Consider the following 23,756-nt stretch of genomic DNA (forward strand, 5'->3'; position numbering starts at 1 on the left):
AGTGCAAAATATGTAACATCTTATCAAATTTATTACCATACGTATCTTATTATTAAAGCATATTTAACATTTTATGACAAATTTTCCCATTTCCTCAGACCAAATAGACGACGATTTCACAAAATATGATGATGGAATTATATAATGCGTACATATATAGTGTTATAATTCGCAATATACAATTAGGAAAATACATTTTATCATTGTAAAACTCTAACAATGGAAAATATAAAGCGCACAGTAAACTGAAATATTATTTGTAATTGGGATACCGATAAACTTTTCAGGCGATATATAAAACAAATATTGACCGGTTCTTGTATCATTTCGTTCTTGTAAGCGTATAAATACAAGAGCAATAATTTTATAATATAAAGCTAAATATACAATAGTTCTCGTAAAGAACAATAATTTTATGATATAAAAAAATAGTACTGGCCGATATTCACGACTGATTGTCTTTTTACATACATCGAACGACCCCTTAATCTTCATCAAATAGTAAACATATGCAATAATACAACAAAATAGCACCTTGGAAGTGAAACAGTTCGTATTGCTCTGTGACACGAAGAGAAGATGGAACCACAAATCTACCTGAAAATGCAACATGTTGAGTATGATAATCAGCTGTTCCAGCTCCGAGAGACATCGAATAAAAACATTCGTTTACGTAACAGACAAAGTTAGACATCTCGAATAAACTTGAAAGAAAAATTCGAATAAAGCCTCCTCATATGGGAGTACAAATTTTCACATTTATGAATAAAATAAGAATGAGGGAAAAGGGAATATCCTCTTTTCTACTAAAATAATAAATACTATTTCGAAGGTCCGCTAAGGCGACCGTCAATGATATTCTATTTGAATCGTTTTGAGCGTACACACTCGTTTCCGACCAAAAGTTATAACAAACAAGTAACAAAATGTCCTTCGAATAATTCTAAATTATAGTAAATTCTAATGCGAGAATGCGCAAAGCACACAGTGAAATAAGAGAATACGAGAATCTCTGCGTTATTCGATCTGAATAAATCTTCTCGGTAGAATCCGTTACTTTGATTCCGTTACTCGAAATGAAATTCACTCAACCCTGATGGCAGAGAGACTAACAACAAAGAGTGTATTAGCAGTCTTGTAGTCCGTGTGTCTGAATCTCTCGTATCACTTGTATTCCGGATCCTCCTTGGGCTTTCTTCTGGGATCCGATGCGTCCAATGGGATTATCACGGGCGGCGCGTTTTCTGGCCGCCGGGTGTTATCGAAATTGTAATTCGAACCTTTCGTGGGTGCGAATCTGTTTACCGGTCTAGAGAACGTTATCTGTCGACATCTGGAACACATTTGCAGTTACTGTGCGAATAATTACGGGGAACGTTGCCAAATTCGTTGTCAAATTGCGTATAAATCGTGAAACCGGTGCGATAGAACAATATATCACCAACCAACGATCACAGCACCCCAGCAAGCCGAAGCGAAGTGGAGGAATAGGAGAAGAAACGCGAGGACGAAAACACGAGGTGCGCGTGACAAGAGAAGGTTGAATCTGATTGGCGCGCTGAGGGCGCGAGAGGAAGCGAGACTTGGGTGGATTTGTGCGGAATTCGAAGCGATCAAAACGGCCAATGGGAATCGATCGGTCGCATTGCGAAACAGAGCAAATTGGTGCGATTAGGAGCGCGTGTCGTGTGGCTTACAAGTGGTGAAATAGTAGAGTATTGAGAAGGAAGACGCCTTATTCCTTTAGCAGATCCCCCTACTCTCTCTGCTCACACCTGCACGTATTGTGGTCGAAGTAGTAGCCGGTGTTGCAGTCTTCGATCTTCCTGCACGAGCAGGTGCACAAATCCGGATCCCAGATCCTCGTGTCGTTGTCATGCATGCATTTCTCCCGCTCGTCGTTATTTTCGCACACGCACATACAATTGTCCGGGTCGTAGTGCTGCTTCTCGCTGCAATGCTGCGGCAAAAAAGTGCCGTTCAAAACGACTAATCGACGAGAAAAACGATCGAGTGAACGAAAATTGGCGTGCCTTATTCGAAAGTGGTGCAAATTCCGTCGGGTGCGTTCGGGTAACTTGCCGACATCACTCGAGTATTCGGATACTAATGTCTTTCGTGCGTTACTCAGTTACCCAGGTAACCCGCGTTTTCAAATACTAGTCGCATATCCGAGTACTCATCTCTTTAATGTATCACCCGGCTACTCCGGTTTTTCGAATTACTCAAGTACCTTCGTCTTTCGGGTATTATCCGGGTGTCTGGACGGTACCCTCGGGTTTAAGTAGCCGAGGAGTATTATTCGAGAGAAAACGAAATCATTCGGCGAGTGAAACTTGCGATTCTGCGTGTAATACTCGAAGGAACGTGAGTGAATCTTGCATTTCTCAACGTAAAATCGTGAAAGGAAGCAAATTCAAGATTGAAAATTTTCATGTCATTATGCTATTTCCGCGCAACAACGTCAAAGAAATCATTCGGCGCGCGATACTTGGGATTCTTCAGTAAAAAAACACGAACGAATGCACCCGGGTATAGAAATATCCGTGTTATAATAACAGCGCATAGAAAACGAGTGAGACGAAGATGCGCACGAATCGAACAGTTTCTCGCTTTTGTTTTCAGACGCATTCCGGTTCGCAGAACACTCCGTGTTCCTTTCAGGCTAGTCGGAGATATGACATAACTGACGTCAATCGCTCTATCGCCGGCTATATTCGCGTGAGAAACAATGCGACGGGATGATGCGCGAGGTGTGAGGCTCGCGAACCGGAGCAGCCCCGGTTAAGCAGGAAGGCACCGATTACCCGTCAATTATCGGTCGCCGTCAAATTACCTCCTCCTTGATTCTGCAGTCGCACTTGCACGCGGTGTGTTCCTCCAGAGGCACGATTTGCCGGCCCCGGTAGCTTAGTGACAGCGTCGACACGACCACCTTGAAGCAGCGAAACAACGCGAAAGGGAGACGTTGAGAATTTTGCATATGTTTCCCCTCGTGTGCGATATACCAAATTTTCAGGATATCTTTCTTTATTAAAAAAAAAAAAATTCTGTCTCGATTCCGGGTACAGAAATGATCCGGACTGACAGCACTAAATAGGCACTTGTGCCCAAGTTGGGATGACCTCAAAAAATTACTATGAGCGATTACCTCGAAGTTTCTCGTCTCTGTGGCCGTTGGTTGACAAGACAACAAAGCGCTAGCGCAACAACCGCCGCATCTTTTGATTCTCGTGCAAGATGGGTACACAATGGTCTTAGGATCGTTGTCCATTTTCAGGGACACGGCTTTCAGTTCAGGTATGCACTTTGCCGGCTGCGTCCGCTCCGCGTTCGATCGTTCCTCGTTCCCGCCGAGTTTACCTGAACAAATTTTCAGGTAGATTAAACAGAGATCTTATCACGTATGATAAGAAGAGAAGCGAAAATACGATGACGTGTCGGATTGAACTAAATCATCGAATCGAATGTGAAATGGGTAGTACTCCGATAATTTTCGAACCGTGATTTAACAATTCCTTATTTATTTTTTACAATAATATACGAGTTGAAAGCTTCCACATCACAGTAATTTATAATTTTTAAATATGCAACAGAAAATGTAAACAAAAGTTTGCGAATAAATACATTTCTCTCTCTCTCTCTCTCTCTCTCTCTGTTTTTTCTTTCTTGAGTTAATTTATTAATTTTTAGTTAAATAATATTTTAAATAGATTATAAGTTAAAATATGAATTTTTTAAATATAAAATAATAATCTAAGTTATATTGTGTAAGCAGCGGGACAAATGAGACGCACCGTTTAATCAACATGCGCTTTATAATCAAGATTTAATCAGTGTTTCTGTTTAGACGGAAAATATTGATCTTATCTCATGCAGTCGCGGTAGCTTTATTTGCATCACGCTAACTGAGCATTATTCCGATGATAGCTGCGACAAACGTGCACAGGGTCGTGCGATATTGCGTACAACTCGGAATATTAATTGCTCATAATAATATCCACATTGTTGTCCAATGTGTTCGTATCGAATAACAGTATTCGATCGCAGATCGAGTTTCCATTGTGTAACTTTGTTTTTCCGCAGTGCATTGCGGAAAAAAAAAACGTTTAAATCGGCAAAATCGGCAGTCGGCCTGGTTCAATGAAATATTGCGTGTAACGAGCAAATCACGCGTCGACGCAACAACACCTTACGTTGATATAGTTGATGACTAAATCGCAAGCATTGAATCAATTGATGACAATTCGTTGCTGCAACTGTGTAATTCGTTCAATCGACTAAACGTTTGCCCGAACGAATTTTGTCATTGTTGTTGAACAAGTTTCATTGAAGTCTCATCCGTCTCGTTTGTCGAAATCTCGTCGATTCTGTCGTTTATTTTTTTTTTTCCTCGGTGTATAATAATGCATCTGCTTGATGAAATAAAATTCGCAACGAACGAGTTCGGCTGATCTCGTTCTCTTCGATCGGTTTTCCCCGACATTATTCGATATGCGCGGCAGTTAAAATTATACTTACTAACAAGGACGGTCTTCTCGATCTCCGGAACACCTTGAAGCAACTCTAGAAATTCCTCTATCGTGTCTATGGAGTTTATCCTGGAGGCTAACGCGCGCGATATCTGAAAACGAAATATATCGTGCTTTTGTTCCGCCACCTGTGTAGTAATATACAATATTAAGTGTAGTAATATATTCTTTAAATTTCGTGGAGTTAATTCTCACTCGAAACGAGCGAAAATTCACTCCAAACGATAGTGAAAATATTATTACTCGGGATCGCAAGGATGAGTATTTTACTGAAGATTAGACTGAAGTCTGGCTTCTTATGAGTTAATGTTTCAATCGATTAGCGTGAATTTTCCTTGAATTTATGTTTCTATTTTCTCCGATAGAATGTTGAGAGAAGCATCTTAATATTATAATTTTTATTATCTTTAATTATATCTTAATTACCTATCAGATATATATAGAAATACAATATAGGATGAATATTCACACTGCGTATTGCTACCTCGGCTCCTATCATGACCCTTTATCAGGCAAACTCGTGAATTCAGTGGCTCGCAATCATGATCATTTGATGCGTTCCTAACTTCATCGAGAAAAAAATATATACCGTTGTGCAAACGAATGCGTGATTAATCACAAAAAGGTTGCAACACTTTCTTCCCAGTGAGTTTCGCAACGCATCTTATATCCAAAAGGAAAGTATATCTCTTGAAAATTGCTGAAGGACAAATTCTCCTATTGAAGACGGCATGTGTTTCGAAATTTATAAAAAGATATCGCAACTTTTTGTGATTGGCTTGGTTTCAATACGATTTGAACACTTTTTCTCGATGTAATTCGGAACGCAGCCAACATTCTAATGAGAGAACGTTTTCGATTAATTCCCTGAAGTTAAGTTAAATTGATTAAACTTGTGAGTTAACCTCTTCAGGGATGAATTTTAAATTTTTCATTTATAATCTGCTCTAATGGAGTGCACAAAAAACAAAGATACCTTATTTGCGAACCGATTTTGACATGTAGCCATCATGACCTACTTTGATAACGTTTAATCTTTAAATTTCAAAAATTTTTGTAATTATAAATAACGATAATTTTTAAATAAAATTAAACATACATATATGTGTCAATATCCCTGAAGAGGTTAAGTAAAATTTTGCTCTAAGAAATCTAGAAAGTGTATTATGTAACATATAATCCTATGGCACTCGCGATAGAATTCGAAACGGATTTCTGTTTACGAAAAAAACATTCGACGAATACCACTCGTACAATCATAAATGTGAATATAATAGATGGATTTTAACGGTTCATTTAAAATGAATTTCAGTCGGAGAATAATCGAAATCCGATACGATGCGTCATAAGTGTGATTACCGATATCGGTATCTGCGCAAAAGAGCGGACTTGAGAAAATCGATGGAAGATCGGAGATAAAAGCCGCTCTTTGAAACTCTATTCGTGAAAACGCTTGAGATTTGATATACGTAAAAAATAGCCCTGATATCAAAGACATGTAATATAAAAATGTGAAAGTGGATAAAATGGATAAAAGTGAATTGAATGAGAAACAAATCGGACGCCATTTATAAAATTTATACAGAGAACACAACGAGGGAGCGTTTTACATTTCCGCGAGGTTGCTGATTTTCCTGCAACGGCTGTTTCAGGGGGAGGAGGGGGGGGGAGGGGATTTAATGCACATGAAAAATGTAAAATGATAATTTTCCAAGATCATTTTAATCCCACGCGCGTGAGACGTGATAGACTTTGAATTGTGTTGATCGCCAGGCGGAGAGATAATACATTGTAATGGGTTGCGATTACCGATATAAGTTTCCCTGCAAAGTGCAATCGCATAAATTTTGAGCGAAAGGATAAATGTCAAACAGAATCCTGCGGTATTCCAGGGTATTCCCGCGAGTAACCGATCCGTGAATCATCCCGTTCGATCGCGGATTTTCGTATGACTAAAGTGAAAATCATCTCTGACTGCGGGTCAACGAACCGACGTTATAAGAAAGAATAAAATAAAATTACATTAAAAAGGAAGTGACAGAGAGAGAGAGAGAGAGAGAGAGAGAAACGTTTTCTAGAAAATGGCAGTATTTTTCCCAACTACATTCTCTCACGTTATTTACACTTGAAACAACAAGACAAATGTTAACACGTTCATTGCCAAGCTGAAAATTGGAATTTCGTATTTTTTTAATTTTTTAATTTAGTTTTTATTGTGCTCAAAATAAGTTAATATATTATTTATACGCTTTTATTATTATGTACATAGGATTTATGTATTCTAAATATCTATCACGCGATAACGCGTGATCGGCCGTTTGGTGAGAACTCATATCACGCGATATCGCGTGATTGGCAATGAACGTGTTAACGCGTCAAGGCGTTGATAAATGATGCATTCTTCGTCACGCGCCTGCAAGACCAAGTAACCGAAGAAGCTCTTTATTTTTAGTCGTTCGTAACTTAAGAACCGTCGACGTTTCGATCGGATAAAACTCGACGCGGAAAAAAAACGAAAGATATCTCCCCGTGTGAAGTGTAGCACGCGACTCTGTAAGCCCGGAGGGTGCGTAATTCGTCGTTTCTGTGTTAGCCGTTGACAGCCACTGCTTCGAGTGGAAGTGCGAAGTCGCCTATAGCTTCGGTATCGCGATGCAAACAGGTTCTGGAGAGACTATATTATACTATATAAAGCAGGCGAAGAAAAGAGCAAACAACTCACTTAGCTATCTAACGAGTAGCTGGGGTGTTCAATATTGGTCTACCATTAGTCGCAAATATTTTGCGCGTCGCGACGCGTTAAATCACTCCCTCGTTTCGCGGAGACAAAGACTTGTACAGCAACGTCGATCGGTCGGAATATATAAATATATATAAATTTATGTAACAAAAAAAAAATAAAAAAAAAAATATATATATATACGTGCTTTCCTCAGAAGCACGCACACGTCTCCGCGTTGACAAGACTGACAGCTCGTTGCGGTCGTTTTATCGTGCGCCCGGGGAACCGAGATTTCGAGGAAAATATTTCCTCAAGTGACACGAGCAGCTGAGGATGCGTAGCCTCGCAGGAATTGGGAAACAGGTTGCGCGCCTTTCACGATTTGCATAATCGAGAGGTGCTACCGCGGACGTCGCGCTCGCCGCCGATAGCCAATCGTGATTCACATCTAGTCGCTGCGATCGCGCGAAATCCGAAGGTACGAGCGACTTTCGCGGCGCGATAACGAGCGCAAACACGGAGCGCGGAGCTCGCGCGATAAGTTGGGACCACGCGGGGTCTCCGGCTGTCTCGAGCAAACGTCGCTTTCGACCTTGCCAGGAAGCAAGGTTGCCTCGTGGCGCTTAGTTGAGCCGTTACGCTGTTGTGTTATACGCAGCCTCGATTTTCCCACTGAGTCAGCCGATATTGTAATTACCGTTGTCGCCATTGTCGCCAACTAATCACTCGGCACGATTTTATTAGCGCGACTCGATATCGGAGATTCACCTGTCGTGAAACAGCGAGCGAATTCTCATCGATCGATCGACCGTTCCGCCGATCCCCAGGTAGCGAAAGCAGCCAAGGCCGGATCGGCAATGTGTGTAGGAAGTCTTTTTAACCTTTCGCTCGAAGCGCTAAATTGTAGCGTGATTTCCAGCAAGAAGCGCTACCAGACTTTGCGGTTCCTCAGATATCAGTGTTATTACGAGCTTTCGCAGCGCGGGAAACGCCTTTTAACAGAAATTGCGTTACGTTTTATCGCTTAGAGCAAAAGGCTGAAAGGCTTAACACATCCACTGCAAGTTTGGACTAAAAGTCCTCGTAGAGACGTCTGAAGACGCAGAACACCTACCAGACGTTTTCGACGCGTTTCACACCGGACCAATTTCACGTGACACGTCGGCCACACCGCGTGACCCAGTCTGAAATATTGTGAGCCAAGTTTTATCAGCTCACGTAGCACGCGTCTCGCTAGAATTCCCAAAGTACTTCGGGATCACGTTTAACTTCAGTGACAAGATATCAAACGGCCCGGACGGGAAGTTCAAGGTGGTCCATCGCGGGCGCACTGGACGGGAACGTGTGAAGACGACTTTTCGAAGCTATCTGAGATACACGTCCTTTACGTGCCTCCGGGTGATTTCATTCACGGTGATTTCCCGCGTCTTTCCTTCCCGGTATCCTCAATCGCCGCGCGAAACGCCGTCAAAGAAACGGCGGCCAAGTATTTGCCAAGTATTTGCACAAATGCACGGTGACATGCGGTTTGACGTATCACGCGGAATAACGTGCCGGGAATCGCAAACGCCTGTGTCGTCCCCCGTCGTTAATCATGTCGCGGTTATGTCATCGGGGATGTATCCTCGACATTGGCTGGCACGGCCTTCAGCGGGAAACGGCGATCGGAAAAGCGTCCGCGTGTCCTGTCATTACCGACATCCGACCGGATCGAAAAGCTCAATCTGCAGCAACTTACCGGTGCATTGTGGGCGCCCACGTTGCCCGTCACGGGCATGTTCCGCGATTTTGTGCTGATCGGCCCGGGGAAGACTATGTCTTCGGATAGGCCGTAGTACTGAGCCCTGACGGATCCCACGATGAATCCGCTGCAGACGACGGCGAAAAGTAGCGTTTTCGCGAGCAAGCACAGCAGCTGGCGACTGAGCGTCGCGTCCAGTCGTCGTGGTCGCATGGTACACCGCGATACGATACTTTCACCTCTCTCTCTCTCTCTCTTTAGATATTCCCTCACTTTATAAACACGTGCAAACTCGCGTCTGTTTCGTCAGTGCGGTAATAACTGCATTTATAGACAATTGTTTCGTCGTCGGAACCGAACGACCGGCCGTATTCGCGACTTGGTTATTTCGTGTCACTTTGCACTTGGTCACTTCTGAGAATTTATATCGATGGATATCAGGAGATACTGCGGACACGATTATTAAACTGATATGTACCTGAGCGTTCCCCCGAGCGGCCGCGCCGCACGATCGACTGATGAAGCGGACACGTCGCGCGTGTATTTCTTGCCTGGCGCGTAGGCGCGTGAGAGGCTCGCAACAGGGACACTAGTATCGCGAGCATGCCCGCCACGGCACGTCACGGTGTCCAGGTGCCGCTGTCACGCCTCTGTTGAATATCTCGGGGGCACGGCGAGATAACGTATCGCTCCTTTCGAGAAACCCGATAAAGCCGATTTCCTTGGGAATCTCTCCTCTCTCTCTCTCTCTCGAGGCGGAAATGAAACGTATTGATTAAAAAAAGGGAGGGAGAGGAGAGAGGAGTTTATCGCTCATCCCGATAACGTTTTTTATAATCCACTTCGGGAATTTTTATGGCCATCCTATATCTCTGAACGTCGTGATATCGAGCAATCGATTCCGGGAAATTACTTTTTCATTTACTTCAAGTGTTAGCTTTTAATTAAATTAAATTTATATTGCTGTTTGACTAGTCGTCAAGAGCATCGGGAAATACGAGATACTATCGATCCGGAGATATCCTGAGCTGAGATTGAAAGGCGTTATTCAGGTATCGTATGATTTAACAAGAATTTTTTTTCATTTAAATAATAAAATTTTATATTTAAATTAAAAAATGGGGTTTTTCCAGAAAATAGTACACTGCGTATATTTGTCAGATACAAAATTGCTTAATTACCAACTGACAGCAAATACAATCGTGAGATAAGCTGCGGAAGGTAAATTCAGCTGAGTAGAAAGTCCGAGTTAATTGAACTTGTAGAAAGAATTCGCGCTGTTAAGATAACGCTAATACCATGTTTGAATGAGATTAATGGAAAATTCTTGATCTTGAAATATTCTATAATGATTAATATTTTAATACATGATACGCGTTTAAATGTGTCTTACAAAATACGAATTTGTCGATTTGTTTTTTAATGTTGATAGAAATCATAGTTATTAAAATAATATTTTCTCATAAGTATATATATATATAATGTATAGTAAAATGATAATTTGTATATATTATTTATAAATTCAGTTTTATATTTTATATTTTATTACCATCTATCGATAAATATAACATTTTCAGTTGTTGATACTTCCATTTTCAATATTCGAGATATTTTATAAATTAAGCATAATCCAACATCCTTTTTCTTATTTCTTTTTTTCTATCATAAATAATGATTAAAATAGTAGTTTTCTATTTCTGTCGTCGATAACAGTATCTCAATAGTCGATAAACAAGTGTGACGTCATTAATTTCCGTTTTTCTCGCTTATAGAAATTGGAGATTCCAACTTTTTCGTGCAAACGTCATATTGCCGCGTTAAAATCGCGCCTTTTTCTCTACTTAATTACGAATGTATTGAATAAGAAATGTATTCCTTAATACGTTCATTGCCAATCATCACGATATCGCGTGATGCGAGTTCTCACCAAACGGTCGATTACGCGTTATCACGTAATAGATATTTAGAGTACATAAATCCTATGTATATAATAATAAAAGCATATAAATAATATATTAACTTATTTTGAGTACAATAAAAACTAAATTAAAAAATTAAAAAAATACGAAATTCCAATTTTCAGCTTGGCAATGAACGTGTTAACAAATAATATCGTCAAAACCACAAATGGTTTTGTTCTATCTTATTATTTTTATCAATATGGAATTCTATTTATTATATTTAATAGCGAATCCCTTTATTATAACATTCCTTTTTTATAACAAGTATTATTATATTATTATATCAAGTTCGATATAAATAAATCTTCAGGTTAAATAAATAATTTTATTTCGTTACTCAAAATTGATCTCGCCCAACTCTGATGGTAGGGACTAACAACATAAATGTGTCTTAGCAGTCTTATAATGTCCCATATTCCGTGTCTAAATTCCTGTGTCACTTGTACTCCGGATTCTCCTTGTGTTTTCTTCTGGACTCGATTCAAAGAGATTATGATATATTTTCGAGTGTCGGGCGTTATCAAACTTGTATTCGAACGTATTCGAACTTTTCGTGGTTGCGAATATGTTTAGCAGCCTAGAAGCTGCTTTTTTTCGGCCGACATCTGGAATACATTTGCGGTTACGTGTGAATAATTACGGAGACGTTATGATGATTTGTTGCCAAATTGCATTAAAGGCCATAAAGTTATCGTGACAGGACAAGTGATTTACAAGTGGTGAGCTAGTAGAGTGCATTGAGAAGGATGACGTCTTTTTCCTTTAACAGATCTCCCTATTCGGTCAGCTCATACCTGCATATTTTGGTGTCGAAGTATTGGTCGGAGTTGCATTCTTCGAACTTCTTGCATGAGCAAACGCATAGATGCGGATTCCAGATCCTCATGTCTTTGTTTTGCCTGCACTTGTCCTCCTCGTCGGTATTTTCACACACGCACATACAGTTGTCCGGATCGTACTTTTGCTTCTCGTTGCAATCCTACGTTGAAAAAAGTAGCGTCAAATGACATCACTGACGTCGATCGCTCTGTCGACGACTACATTCGCGTAAAGAATAATGCGACGGGACAATGCGTGAAGTGTGAGGTTCACAAACCGGAGTAATTAAATAGGAAGGCATCGAGTACTCGTCAATTTACCTTTTCCTTGAGTTTGCAGTCGCATCTACACGTAACGTGCTCCTCTAGAGACACGTTTCGACGGATCCCCCCTTTCAACGTCGACACGCTCACCTTGAAGCAACAAACAACGCGAAAGGGGACGTTGAAAATTTTGCAAATTTTTTTCTCGATTATAACGTCTTCATAGGTCAAAATCTTCATAATATCGTCCTTTGTTAGAAAAATTCTGCTTCGATTCCGGATGCAGAGATGCTCGGATTACATTGACGGTATTAAATAGACACTGTGCCCAATTTGGATGACCTTAAAATGGACTATGATCAAATACCTCGAAGTTTCTTATCTTTGTAGCCGTCGGTTGACAAGACAACAGAGAGCTGCTGCAACAACCGCCGCATCTTTTGATTCTCGCACAGGGCGGAAACACGACGATTGAAGGATCTTTGTCCACATTCAGGTCCACATGTTGCATTTCAGGTATGCAGCTAGTCCGCGAAACGAGTTCGACTGTGATGACTTTGGAACATAAATATGTAACAATTAGAATATGTAACATGAAAATGTAACAATTTCTTGTTTGGTTATTTTTTCACAGTAATGCACAAGTCGAAAGCTCCCATATATCGTATAAGTAACATAGTTTTCGAATATGTATTGTTAAATATAAAGCGATAGAAAATTTTTCTGATTAAACATATTTCTATTACTCTGTTCCTTTTTCTTTTAAAGTAAATAATATTGTTTTTTAATAAAATAATAATCTAACTGTTACAAAAGCAACGGGACAATTGAGACGCATGTCTCTCAACGTGCACTTTGTAATCAAGGTTCAGTCAGATTCTGTTTAGACGGAAAATATTGATCTTATCTCGGGTAGAGTTATGATAGCTTCATTCGCATCGCGCTTATCGAGTTTTTCCGTCAATAGCTGCGTCGAACGTGCGACGCAGCTATTGTCGGAAAATTGCATACAACTTGAAATATTAATTTCTCAAAATAATATCATGTTGTACAATATGTTCGTATCGAATAACAGTGTTCTATCACGTGGAGCTCTTATCGTGTAACTTTGTCTTTCAATACATTGGAAAGAAAGAAGTTGGGTCGACAAAATTGGCGGTCGTTCAAAGAAGTATTGCGCGTTCCGAACAAATCACACATGGACATAGCAATACGTTTCGTTGATACAGTTGATGACTAAATCGCAATCATCGAATCAATTGATGATAACTTATTGCAGCAACTATATATATTGTTGAATCGACTAAACGTCAGTTCGAGCGAATTTTACTCGTTGAACAAGTCGTTGGTATCTCATCGATTCCACCGTTTGTTTTTTCCTCAGTATATAATATCTTATCTGCTCGATAAAATAAAATTTGCAAGGAGTGAGTTCTGCTCTCGTCCTGTTTTTCCTTTCGATCGGTTTTCCTCGGCATTATTATTTGATACGCGCGACAGTAAATTATACTTATTCTCTATACCGTCCATAAGTTGCCGCAGACATTTCGCTTTGTCCGAGGAGTTTATCCTATCAGTGTCTGCCTAAAAACGAAATATATCGTGCTTTTATATATAATAAAACATTCAATATTACATGTGACAACTCTTACACTTTTTGAGAAGAGCATAATTAAATATGAAACACATTATAAATATTTTAGAACTATCAACACTGATATTATAAAAATTAAGAAAGGTTATAAATTTTCATGTGAAATTCGTAAATTTATTATCGGAAACGCTATTATTTTTAAGTTCATTTTTAACGGTATATGAATCATCAATTCCGACACAGTATGGCCAACATTTAAAATCTAAAAAGCAACTTGAAGGAAAACAATTACTATGTCGCTGCTATATCTGCGAATTTTTGCAAGCACATAATGCAAATTTCCAGCATAAATCTTGAACAATTTACCAGTATATATTTGTCGTCCACCGAATCTGCCGGAAGTTTATCTCTCGATTTCAAGTCGTTCGATTTGGGATAGATATCGCATGGAAGACAATGATACTGCGATCCGATGTAATATCCCCCGGTGCCTACGCCGACGAAGGCACAGACGATCCCCAAAGGCAGCAAAATTTCCGCAAGCGTGCGCAGCCTCTGGCGGCCGCTGGACGTCATGTTGGCCCATGTTAGTTGCATGTTTCACTGTGACACACTATTCTTTCTTTCTCTTTTGAATATCCTCACTTTATGAACACGTTCGCAACTTACGTTCAGTGTTTCGTCAATGCGATAATAATAAATTTACGGGCGATAGTTCCATTGGAACGAAACGATCGGTCTTCTCACCTAACTATTTCGTGCCGTTGTGCACTAGTTATTTCCGATACCATGATACCGGGCGACTATCAAACTGATACGCGATCACTTATCATCTCTTCCTTAGAAGCGCGATAAAGGCAATCTTGGAAGTTTCGCGAAGCGAAAATGAAACGTAATCATTTTAAAATGGCTTTTTTGATGTAGAATGCCGGTAGTCGGTTAATTTTACCGCGCATAAAAAATTTTTTATCTGTAAATTAAAAATAAATAAAAAACTTATTATTTATTCATTAGTCATATTTCATTTAACTGCTACCGCCGTTCTAGTGTTATATTACAAGGGTTTATCGCTCGTTTTGACAGCATTTTTTGCAGTCCACTTCGGAAATATAGCCATCGTATGTCTAAACGTGATTATCGAGCGATTGATCGACCGATACCGAAAGATTATTTTTTATTTACTTTTATATTAGCTTTTAATTAAACATTTATTACTGTATGATTAATTGTCAGAAGTATTTAGATACGAAATGCTTTCGATTCAAAAATATCCGAGTTTGAAGGCGTTATTGAGGTTTCATATAATTTAATGAGATTTTGTTTATATTTAAATAAAAAGAAGTAAAGTTTTTTTCAGAAAATAGCACATTATAGAAATTCGCCGTATACAAGATTACTTAATTACCAACTGATAGCAAGTACAATTGTGAAATAAGCTGCGGAAGATAAATTCAGCAGATTGGAAAGTTCAAGTCAATTGAGTTTATGAATAGAATTTGTTTTGCCGAGATAACGATCTTAATACCTTTTTATATTAGAGTGATGGAAAATTGTCTAGATCTTGAAATATTCTTTAATGACTGGTACTTCGATATTTGTCGATTAGCTTTTAGTGTTGACAAAAATCACTATTATTAAACCAACATTTTTTTCATAAATACACAGTAAGAATTATAATTTATATACATTATCTATAAATTCAGTTTTATACTTTGTTACCATCTAGCGATAAAATTTCAAGTAATTGTTGACATTTCCATTTCCAATATCGAGATATTTTATAAATCAAGCATAATCCAACATCCTCTTACTATTTTCTTTTTACAATCACAAATAATTAAATAGTTAAAATTATAGTTTCCTATTTCTATCGTCGATAATAGTATCTCAGTAGTCGATAAATGAGTATGACGTATTTAAATTTCGTTTTTATCAGTTATAGGTATATAAATACGATAAATCAACATTACTCAAGATTATACACTGTTTATTTGTAACTGGTACATTATAATTAATAAAGAAAATAATCACTTTGTTACATCCGATATCGCTTGTAGTTAATCCGGCATCTTTGAGTACGTCCCGTGGCCTTTGTACCCCATTCTATAATTAAAGAAATATCAATTATTCGTCGTAAATCGCTTTATATGTTGATTGGTGATTATTTCAATAAATATTAATCATCAAGCTTTCGATTTGAGAAAAATATTTCGTCATTTTTTCACTAATGAGTATTATTGCTCTCCTTATTTTATTTGTAGATTAAAAAAAAAATTCTGTCCGAGCAGAAGAAGTTCTCATCATTTGCGAATAATATTAATTATATTCATCAAATTAAAGAAGAAAAAAATATATCTGGATAACAATTTTCTGATATATACCCATGTTTGTCGTCACACCCCGAGAGAGAATGCACCGAGCGAAAAATATTTGATATTTGTGACTATAATTCTATAGCGAAATAATTATAGCTGCACGAAAATTATTTTTTTTGTAGCAGACGCTACTATAGTATTACTGATAACAACTTTATATGCTTATATCGCTATTACTTTTCCATTGGAACAACAAAAGAGATGAACGGTGAAAATGATTATGATTTTGGCGAAACTAAGTATCTTTATTCTCTCAATGCGGAATTTTCCGTGTGACATGAATTATTTACCTCGCCTTTTCAATACGTCAGAACTTCTCTGCAGTCTCCGGTACGAGTGTGCCTATAGCCTGGTGGGCACTTCGTCTGCGACGGGTTTCTCCGTGGAAAAGTCAGCGGTCTCCCCTCACTCGCGAATACCAACATCAGCGACACGAGAATCAGCAGTAACAGACGCGTCGGTGCCATTATTAAGAACGATGTTCTCTCTCTCTCTCTCTTTCTCTCTCTCGAGTAGTCTTGGGTTTTAAATTAATTTAAATGTGGCGAATGTGAAATCGTATGAAATATCTTCGCTTCTCCTTGCAAGCGCTTTCGTGTTATTCGACGCGCTAATAAACGACTGGCTCCTTTGACGATTGTGGCACATATGTTTATATATGAGTTAGGCTCTCATTTCAATGTGGTTTCCTGCCTCCTCCTGTTGGTCACCCTTAATTTGCGGTTGATACTCATATCCTGATTGCTTACGCACGAGCCTTTTCTTGATAATTACGTCAAAATACTTCCGTGAAATACTAGCGCGATTAAACTATCGAGAAGCGCGATTAAACTTTGCTTACACGTGCCTGCATGTATGTGCGACGAATAAATTCCGCCTCGCGAAATAACGCTAGCGAATATTGTCGGCGATAAGGAAAAATGTAACGAAAGCATACTCTATACGTATGTGATATGCATTTCACCTATTTTATAGTGACCTGTGACAGTTTTACACGTACATATATGAATATATATATATATATATATATGTGTCAGTTAATATATATATATATATATATATATATATGTCAGTTATATACCTTACTTATTGCGATTTTATCTAAACCATTAAGTTTACGTGCAATGTGTGTCTTATCGTGTATACATAAACCGGCGTATATATCTTAGCGCGTAATAACTACCATTCTTGACACTGTACACACCTTATACGCGCATACTCGGAAGCAAATTGACGAGAACAGCTTTCTTTCGATGGATTTCGAAGCGCATCTAACTGAACGGCATATCTTTCGAGAGCCGTTGCAAAACAAATTCCTCTATCTAGTTACCGAACGCGTTACGAAATTTATTGGGAAACATGTTTCTATCATTATGCCTCCGAGTGAGTCTAATAATATGATAATTATGCCGGTATCGTGCGCATTTATTCATTTACGCAGCCATGATCGACGTATTCGATCGATTCAACTTGTTGCGTAGACTAATTGTTTTCCCATTAGTCTCCTTTTATTCTAATATCGAGCGTGCACTTAATACTCCTGCAATTCATATCGCTAATTATATACGCTCGATGTAAAATCAATATCCGTTTGCTGATTAAACGAGTAAACCAGAGATTGCGGATTTTTCTCATCGCGACTCGGATATGCGACCTCTCAGTATCTCGATCGGTCTGAGAAGTATTTTCTGCCACTTGTGGCTGTAATTGCATCGCGAAATAATTATAATCGGAAAAAGTATTTTTGTGTAGGAAACCTTACTATAGTACTACATATTATCCCATGGTCTTAACTACAATAACATTATATGTGTATCGGTGTTACTGCTTTCTCGTCTGAATAACAAAAAGTATGATTGACGCCGAGAGCAATTACAATTTGATGAGATTAATCATTTTTTTCCTTGCAGAGTCCGATATCCCCTATATAGGTCTCCGGTGCACGCATCTCGAATTATGCTGGAGTTTGGTATGGTCTTCTCTTTCCCGTTTCCCTCTCGGAAGTGTCCCCTTGATGACGAGTGGCTACGTTGTCGACTATCTACGGAGATTCTGCAACAGAAATCAAGAAAGGTCTCTCTCGTACATCTGGACATTTCTCGCGTGTAAAATCGATTATCGAGGGTTTATTGCACGCGCGAAGTGGTGAGTAATATCGGAAGCGGCGGCTACGCAGTACGCGGAAATAGAATGGCGGTTATAAATAAATACGCTTGGGTAATTCATCGTATAGTTGACGGGTATGAAAGGATCGATACGAGGTGGCGATTGCGCTCGCGTCTGACGGGCCGAGTTCTCCACGACGAATCTTTCCGGCGGGGAGGATGAACTTCGCAAAGTGTAACACACTTCGTCGAAATCATAGGTTTGCGTCAGCGCGCCGCGACCATCCGGGCATAAGTGCGAACGTGTTTGACGTCAGTGCGCCGTAAAAGCCTGCTATCATCGTCGGCAAATAGACGTGCACTTGGAGGCGGGGAGGCAGATTAGAAAAAATCAGATATAAGCACGCGGCTACTGACGCAATAACGCAAATATACGACACTCATATTCAACACACCGGACTCCGATGACGCTATGGGAGTCAATTGCGTGCGTATCAATCGGGGTATATATTGAGAAAAAAAAGCGACCGATACTTGTGACTATAATCGCGCTAAAAATATTTATAGCCGCTGTTTTTATAGTAAGCACTACTGTAATGCGATCGGGAATAATCTTACATGCTTATTGTCCCTGTTCTTTTGGAGCAACATAAAATACAGTTGGCGCTAAGACGATTATAATTTTAGTGAGATTTACTATCTCTTTCCTTCCAGCGTACACACCTCAGCGGCCTCCATCTGCGGTCGACGGTTTTAACCGCCTAATTGGGAATAATTTTACTAAATATTTCGTAGAATGTCAAACAACAGGATATCACCGACATTGACGGTAACTTTGTGCACTTATTGTTGTTACTATTCTTTCGTTTGTGCAAACGAAATCGCTGTAAATCGCTTAATTTTAACCCGACAAAACCACCTTCTCTCTCATTGTCAACGCAACGGAGGCCTCGCGTTTTCTCTCGCGCCTTCCTTCCTCTTCCCGGCTTACCTAGAAGATCCTTCTGCAGCGATTTCCAATTTTGACCTTCTCCGGCGGGCATTGCACGGGGACATTGATAATCGAGCCCTTCTCGATTACTTTCGACATCAAGTCTACGAAAAGCACGAAATGCTCCCGCGACACGTTCGTGCTGGCGGTGTGCGCGCTCGACATCGACAGGAAGAAAAACAGCGCTATCGCTACCGCCAATGTGAGCCTCATGATTGCGAGCGCAATACGCACAGCGTGCGTAACGAATGACCGCTCGAGATCGGCGTCTGGCTCGGCGAATTATTCCGATCGCGTTTCGCAATTCTTCTCGGGGATTTCTTCGACAATCCAGCGGATCGCCAGTGAGCACACTCGCTGGGAAAAATCACGCGGAATCACTCAGCGCACGTAATCATCCGCGCGCATTTCCCACACTTCTCCGGAGAAAACAAATCGCTGACTCAACGCGCGGATCGAGGGGAGAGATTTCCGGTGCGTTTCGAGCGGCGCGACGCGGAACCTTCGACCGACTTCCTTCGGACGAGATGCGATACTGACGAGACAGTCGTGCAGCGTGATTAGCGCGACCTTTATGCCGCTGATGCTTATCGGCACCGATGATCGTGTTCACGTGTGCCCGAAGAGCTGAAGCTATCGGGTCTCGGAAGAAGCTGCTTGTCCGTTGCGACGGGCTCGTGAACGTTGTTCGCCTGTCAACGGACGAGGGTACGCGAGCAGGCGCGAACGAGACTCGGATTCCGCACGTTTCGCGACCGGCCGAGCGGAAACTCGCATTTTTCGCCCGGAGGGAATCGGATGCGCGGTGCGATCGTGACTTTTAGCCGGCCCCCGTCGCGAGATCAGCGACGATTGATTCGCTCCCGTTCGAGCGCAAACAGTCCACTCGGAAATGGACGGGCTAAAATTAAAATCGACCTTGTACTCGAAGCAGCTCAAAAGGTTACTTTATCGGCGAAGCGGAATATCGCGAATACACGGCCGGCTTTATCAGCCGACGTGCCTGGAGTTTTTCATCGATTCGAGATTGCGATAGCCGAGAACGCCGCATGACGATATCGCGGCCTTCACTTCGGCGGCTAGCGAGCTGCACGTACGTCAGAAAAAAAGAAAGACACGTGCTACGGAATTTATTAACATTTTTGAGTTTGAAAAACACTCGTCATGTTCGAGAGAAGTAGATACGGTAGAAATTCCTGCGAACGTTCTCGAGCGTTTACACTCTCCGGAGTGATCTCCTCGAGTGAGATTCCGATTCGAGTGACTTTTTCGCTCAGACGAAATGAATTCTCTATTCTGAATCGATGAACGAATAGATTTTCTCTCGAAATCAAATAGTGAATTTCACGCACTCCACCGAGACCGCAACAAATTCACTCTGTTCACTCGCGCGAGTTAAGAATCTATACATCGCTGTACGCGTTACTACACGGTTCAGGTGAATCGTGTGATATATTTGACGGTAATACCTGTCATCGCGATTCAAATGAAAAACTCACGTCTAATTCTGAATTCAAGACTGGAACACCTCGAGACTCGAGGCAAGTTTTTAACCAATAATTATCAATGCGGACCTTAGACTTCCATAATTCCGATAACGAGAGAAATGAAGATAACGGTTTTCGAGGCTCTTTTGCTTTCAAGGTACAGATAATACGAGAAGAGAGAAAACGACGGATAAACTCCCACAACTCCAACTATCGTGTGACCCCGTGAGGGGGAGTTTAGGCGTACCTTGCCCCCTTATTTATCCGGCGAACTCGCTCACCACACCGTCCTGCACTTGCCACGCCGATCGACCTGTTCGCCCGGTTTACAGTGACCGTTTTTCCTTCGTGGAACCACTATTATTCTGCCAAGCATCGTGACGTCCGCGTCCTTGTTGGCTGGGACGGTGTTGCTCTCGTTGAAATTCAAAACTCGCGAGTCCTCGTTTCGCGGTCGCATCAACTCGTCGATGGTCATCGCCACGTTCGTGAAGGACCAACCCCAACCGAGGCTCACGAAAAGGATCAGCACCAGAGCGACGGTCGTGTTGAAGCAGCGCATCCTTCCCGATTACTAAACGCTCGCACGGTGTTGTTAAGCCACTTGAAACTTTGATAGTCGTCGATAACCCAATGACACCGCTCGATTCTCCGTCGCGATTCTCTCGCTCAGAAGAAAAAAAGAGGAGAGAGAGAGAGAGAGAGAGATTTATCGAAGTGTTCGGGTACTCGAACGCTTGATCTGTTTGAGCTATCAATCGCTATTAATACGCGAAGAAAATTCTCCGCGAGGAAATTCCGTCGGGCGGCTTCGTGATTTCAGCATGGAGATCGTCAATTTAACGCACACTGTCAAAACTAAGCGAGTATTTATGTAGTAAATACTACGATAGAGAGAGGAAGAGCGTTATCGGTAATAATCTATATAATGTGCTTATCGTTATTATTATTTTTTGATTTGAGCAGAAAAATATTAATTTTTTAATATTTAAAAACATGAGGCGCAGATCGACTTGTAACCGAGATTGCTCGTCGGCATAATACAGATTGCTTTATTGGGTCCCATGTGGGCGCGTTTCGTCCTCGTTAGAATTTCCATCACGTCCCCCGCTTGATGTATACAAATTGCCGAATTAACCGCCAAGATGTGTAATACGTGTATCGATATATCAATGAAACGCTTCGCGAAGTCGACGTAATGTGTCGATACGCCACCTTGAAAACACGTATTTTGTTTCTAATCTTGCGATATATAGATTTTCAACGTAAAATTGAATTGCGTATAAGAGCATATACTGAATTATACTTTATAAAGTTCAAATCACAAGATTGTCGAACGGTTTTTTCGACAGATGATGTAACAATTTTTCGTTGTTTGTCTCAGCATTTGCAAAACAAACTTCAGTACTTTCTTTTATCAAGATAAGCTCGATAATTGGATGTTTTTTCCTTATCAAATTGTTTATCACTGTATTATTATTGTTCCCTAATTTTACGATGAAACAAACGTTCAACGTTTCTCCGATGCGACAGACTTGCCGTGACGTTACAATGCTGTAACGTCGTCCTTATTGCCCGAACGAAAGAGCGCATGCTGCGTAAAGTAATCGGTGGCTCCATCCACCGGAGGCGGACACCAAGATCGAAACGGTGCGCTGCGCTGAGTATCGCGTGGTACTTTCATCAAAATTACACAGTAGCGAGTTATCATTCGCAGCTCCGTTATTTCACGGAGGAATTTATCACGCTCGCGGAAACCGTCTAATTATATAAAAGCGTGGTCCACAACATCGAAATTGCTGAAGCGTAAAAGATCTCACAAAGAACCGTTCAATACGTCGATTCTTTCTTCAGCACGTTTTCTTCTCACCGTGTACGGTCACAAAGAATAAGTAATAAAGTGTTGTACCCTTCTATAGAGCGCGTAATACATTTTTTATGGAAAGTTTTAAAATGGTGTAACTTCGTATGTTAAAGCTATACGGAGAGAAATCCTACTAGAGTAGTCATTTTTGGCCAAGTTGATCTTCTTCTAGTTTTAAACGAAAAAATAATAGTAGCTATTGGCACCTAGTAAGATTATTTTAGTTACTATAATAGCATATTTATAACCATTATAATATAGTTAAAACAATTATAGTTATTAATAATTAATATTTACTTAGTATATGTTTCACTATTGATAATCACATTGTAGTCGTTATAGTCATTGTAACCATTATACTCATTATAGTCGTAATCATTGCAGTTATTATAGTTGCTATAGTAATTAATATGGTAACACTTACTAGAAAAATGGTTAGCCTGACTACAAATCTTACATTTACGTGCATAGAGTCACAAATATCAAGAACTTTTTCTCAATGTATCGTGTCGGACTGTGCATTTTTACCGCATATCGTCGTACATTTATGCGATAGTTCACTCTAGCTAGACATTATTACAGGCAAACACTTGAGTGTCGATTCGTCGAAACCTCGCGGTCAGATTTCTTCATGATGTCTCGCGTGTCGCGGGCTCTCCTCACGTTAGATCAGCAGCTCTGCGAGACTATCGGAGAAGGGACGCTTTCGCGTCGGCGTTAAAATTAGCAAGGAATCGCACGATAAACGAGCCGAAAGAGGCCATTTATCGCCGGCACGCATCTCCGGTGTCTTTCAGGCCGATCCCGTACTCGATCAACGACAGCTTTTCCCCGCGGGCATGGGCGTCGATAATGCTTTATACGTGCGGATCATGTAGACACGACTTCTCACACGTATGCATCACTGTCTGACGTAGCTTATCCTTCCCTCACCCGCCCCGTGTTTGCCTCAAACACGAAATTGCGGAGTTCATATACTTCTTTTTTTTTTCATATTTTTCTCATGCCGTCATACACGAAGGCTCGTGAGTTCGACGAGTTCGAGCGGACTTGGGCGCACGGACACGATACACGCGTGTCCGAGAGCACTGAGAGAAATCCCACCAAAATGATCAATCATTTCGGCCTAAAATCATCGTCTTCTTCTACTCTTAACTCTAAAAAAGTAGCCGCAGCAACATACGTGTAAGATGTATTATCATCGGCAATATACAATAACGCTTACTAGGAAAATACTTCTTCCGATCTATAATTCGTTCACTTATGCGATTATAGTTAAAAGCTCCATTTCGAACAGTGAGA

General features: G+C 40.5%; 2 protein-coding genes and 2 long non-coding RNA genes across 6 annotated transcripts; 1 reads left to right on the forward strand and 3 right to left on the reverse strand.

Annotated features, from left to right (window-relative positions):
- Window positions 1–9: 9 nt before the first annotated feature.
- On the reverse strand, window positions 10–9,518 carry LOC106749003. Of its 3 annotated transcripts, XR_001374805.1 has the most exons (7): window positions 8,993–9,517; window positions 4,522–4,624; window positions 3,152–3,363; window positions 2,837–2,935; window positions 1,776–1,960; window positions 1,114–1,333; window positions 10–597 (listed from the first exon to the last, which is right to left on the reverse strand). XR_001374805.1 is itself a non-coding variant. In XM_014628000.1 (6 exons), exons 1-6 carry the CDS (start codon window positions 9,206–9,208, stop codon window positions 1,165–1,167), a joined length of 984 nt encoding a protein of 327 aa, XP_014483486.1. In that variant the 5' UTR covers window positions 9,209–9,517; the 3' UTR covers window positions 10–1,164. The 3 variants fall into 3 exon arrangements, 1 of the variants encoding a protein (XP_014483486.1); XM_014628000.1 differs by having other exon boundaries at window positions 10–1,333; XR_001374806.1 differs by lacking the exon at window positions 10–597 and having other exon boundaries at window positions 1,242–1,333; window positions 1,698–1,960; window positions 8,993–9,518.
- Window positions 9,519–11,293: 1,775 nt separating this feature from the next.
- LOC106749004 (vascular endothelial growth factor A-like) lies at window positions 11,294–14,832 on the reverse strand. Its single transcript, XM_014628001.1, has 6 exons — window positions 13,999–14,832; window positions 13,562–13,622; window positions 12,406–12,593; window positions 12,096–12,188; window positions 11,751–11,935; window positions 11,294–11,561 (listed from the first exon to the last, which is right to left on the reverse strand). Exons 1-6 carry the CDS (start codon window positions 14,227–14,229, stop codon window positions 11,534–11,536), a joined length of 786 nt encoding a protein of 261 aa, XP_014483487.1. The 5' UTR covers window positions 14,230–14,832; the 3' UTR covers window positions 11,294–11,533.
- A 766-nt stretch (window positions 14,833–15,598) lies between these two features.
- Window positions 15,599–21,237, reverse strand: LOC106749038. The gene is made up of 3 exons (XR_001374807.1): window positions 20,838–21,237; window positions 16,298–18,059; window positions 15,599–15,735 (listed from the first exon to the last, which is right to left on the reverse strand). It is a non-coding gene; the product is annotated as an uncharacterized LOC106749038 (long non-coding RNA).
- LOC106749039 lies at window positions 18,064–18,798 on the forward strand. The gene is made up of 2 exons (XR_001374808.1): window positions 18,064–18,152; window positions 18,241–18,798. It is a non-coding gene; the product is annotated as an uncharacterized LOC106749039 (long non-coding RNA).
- Window positions 21,238–23,756: the final 2,519 nt, after the last annotated feature.

The sequence above is a fragment of the Dinoponera quadriceps genome, unplaced genomic scaffold (genome assembly GCF_001313825.1).
Source record: "Dinoponera quadriceps isolate SergipeBrazil2010 unplaced genomic scaffold, ASM131382v1 scaffold3061, whole genome shotgun sequence".
Lineage (NCBI taxonomy): Eukaryota > Metazoa > Arthropoda > Insecta > Hymenoptera > Formicidae > Dinoponera > Dinoponera quadriceps.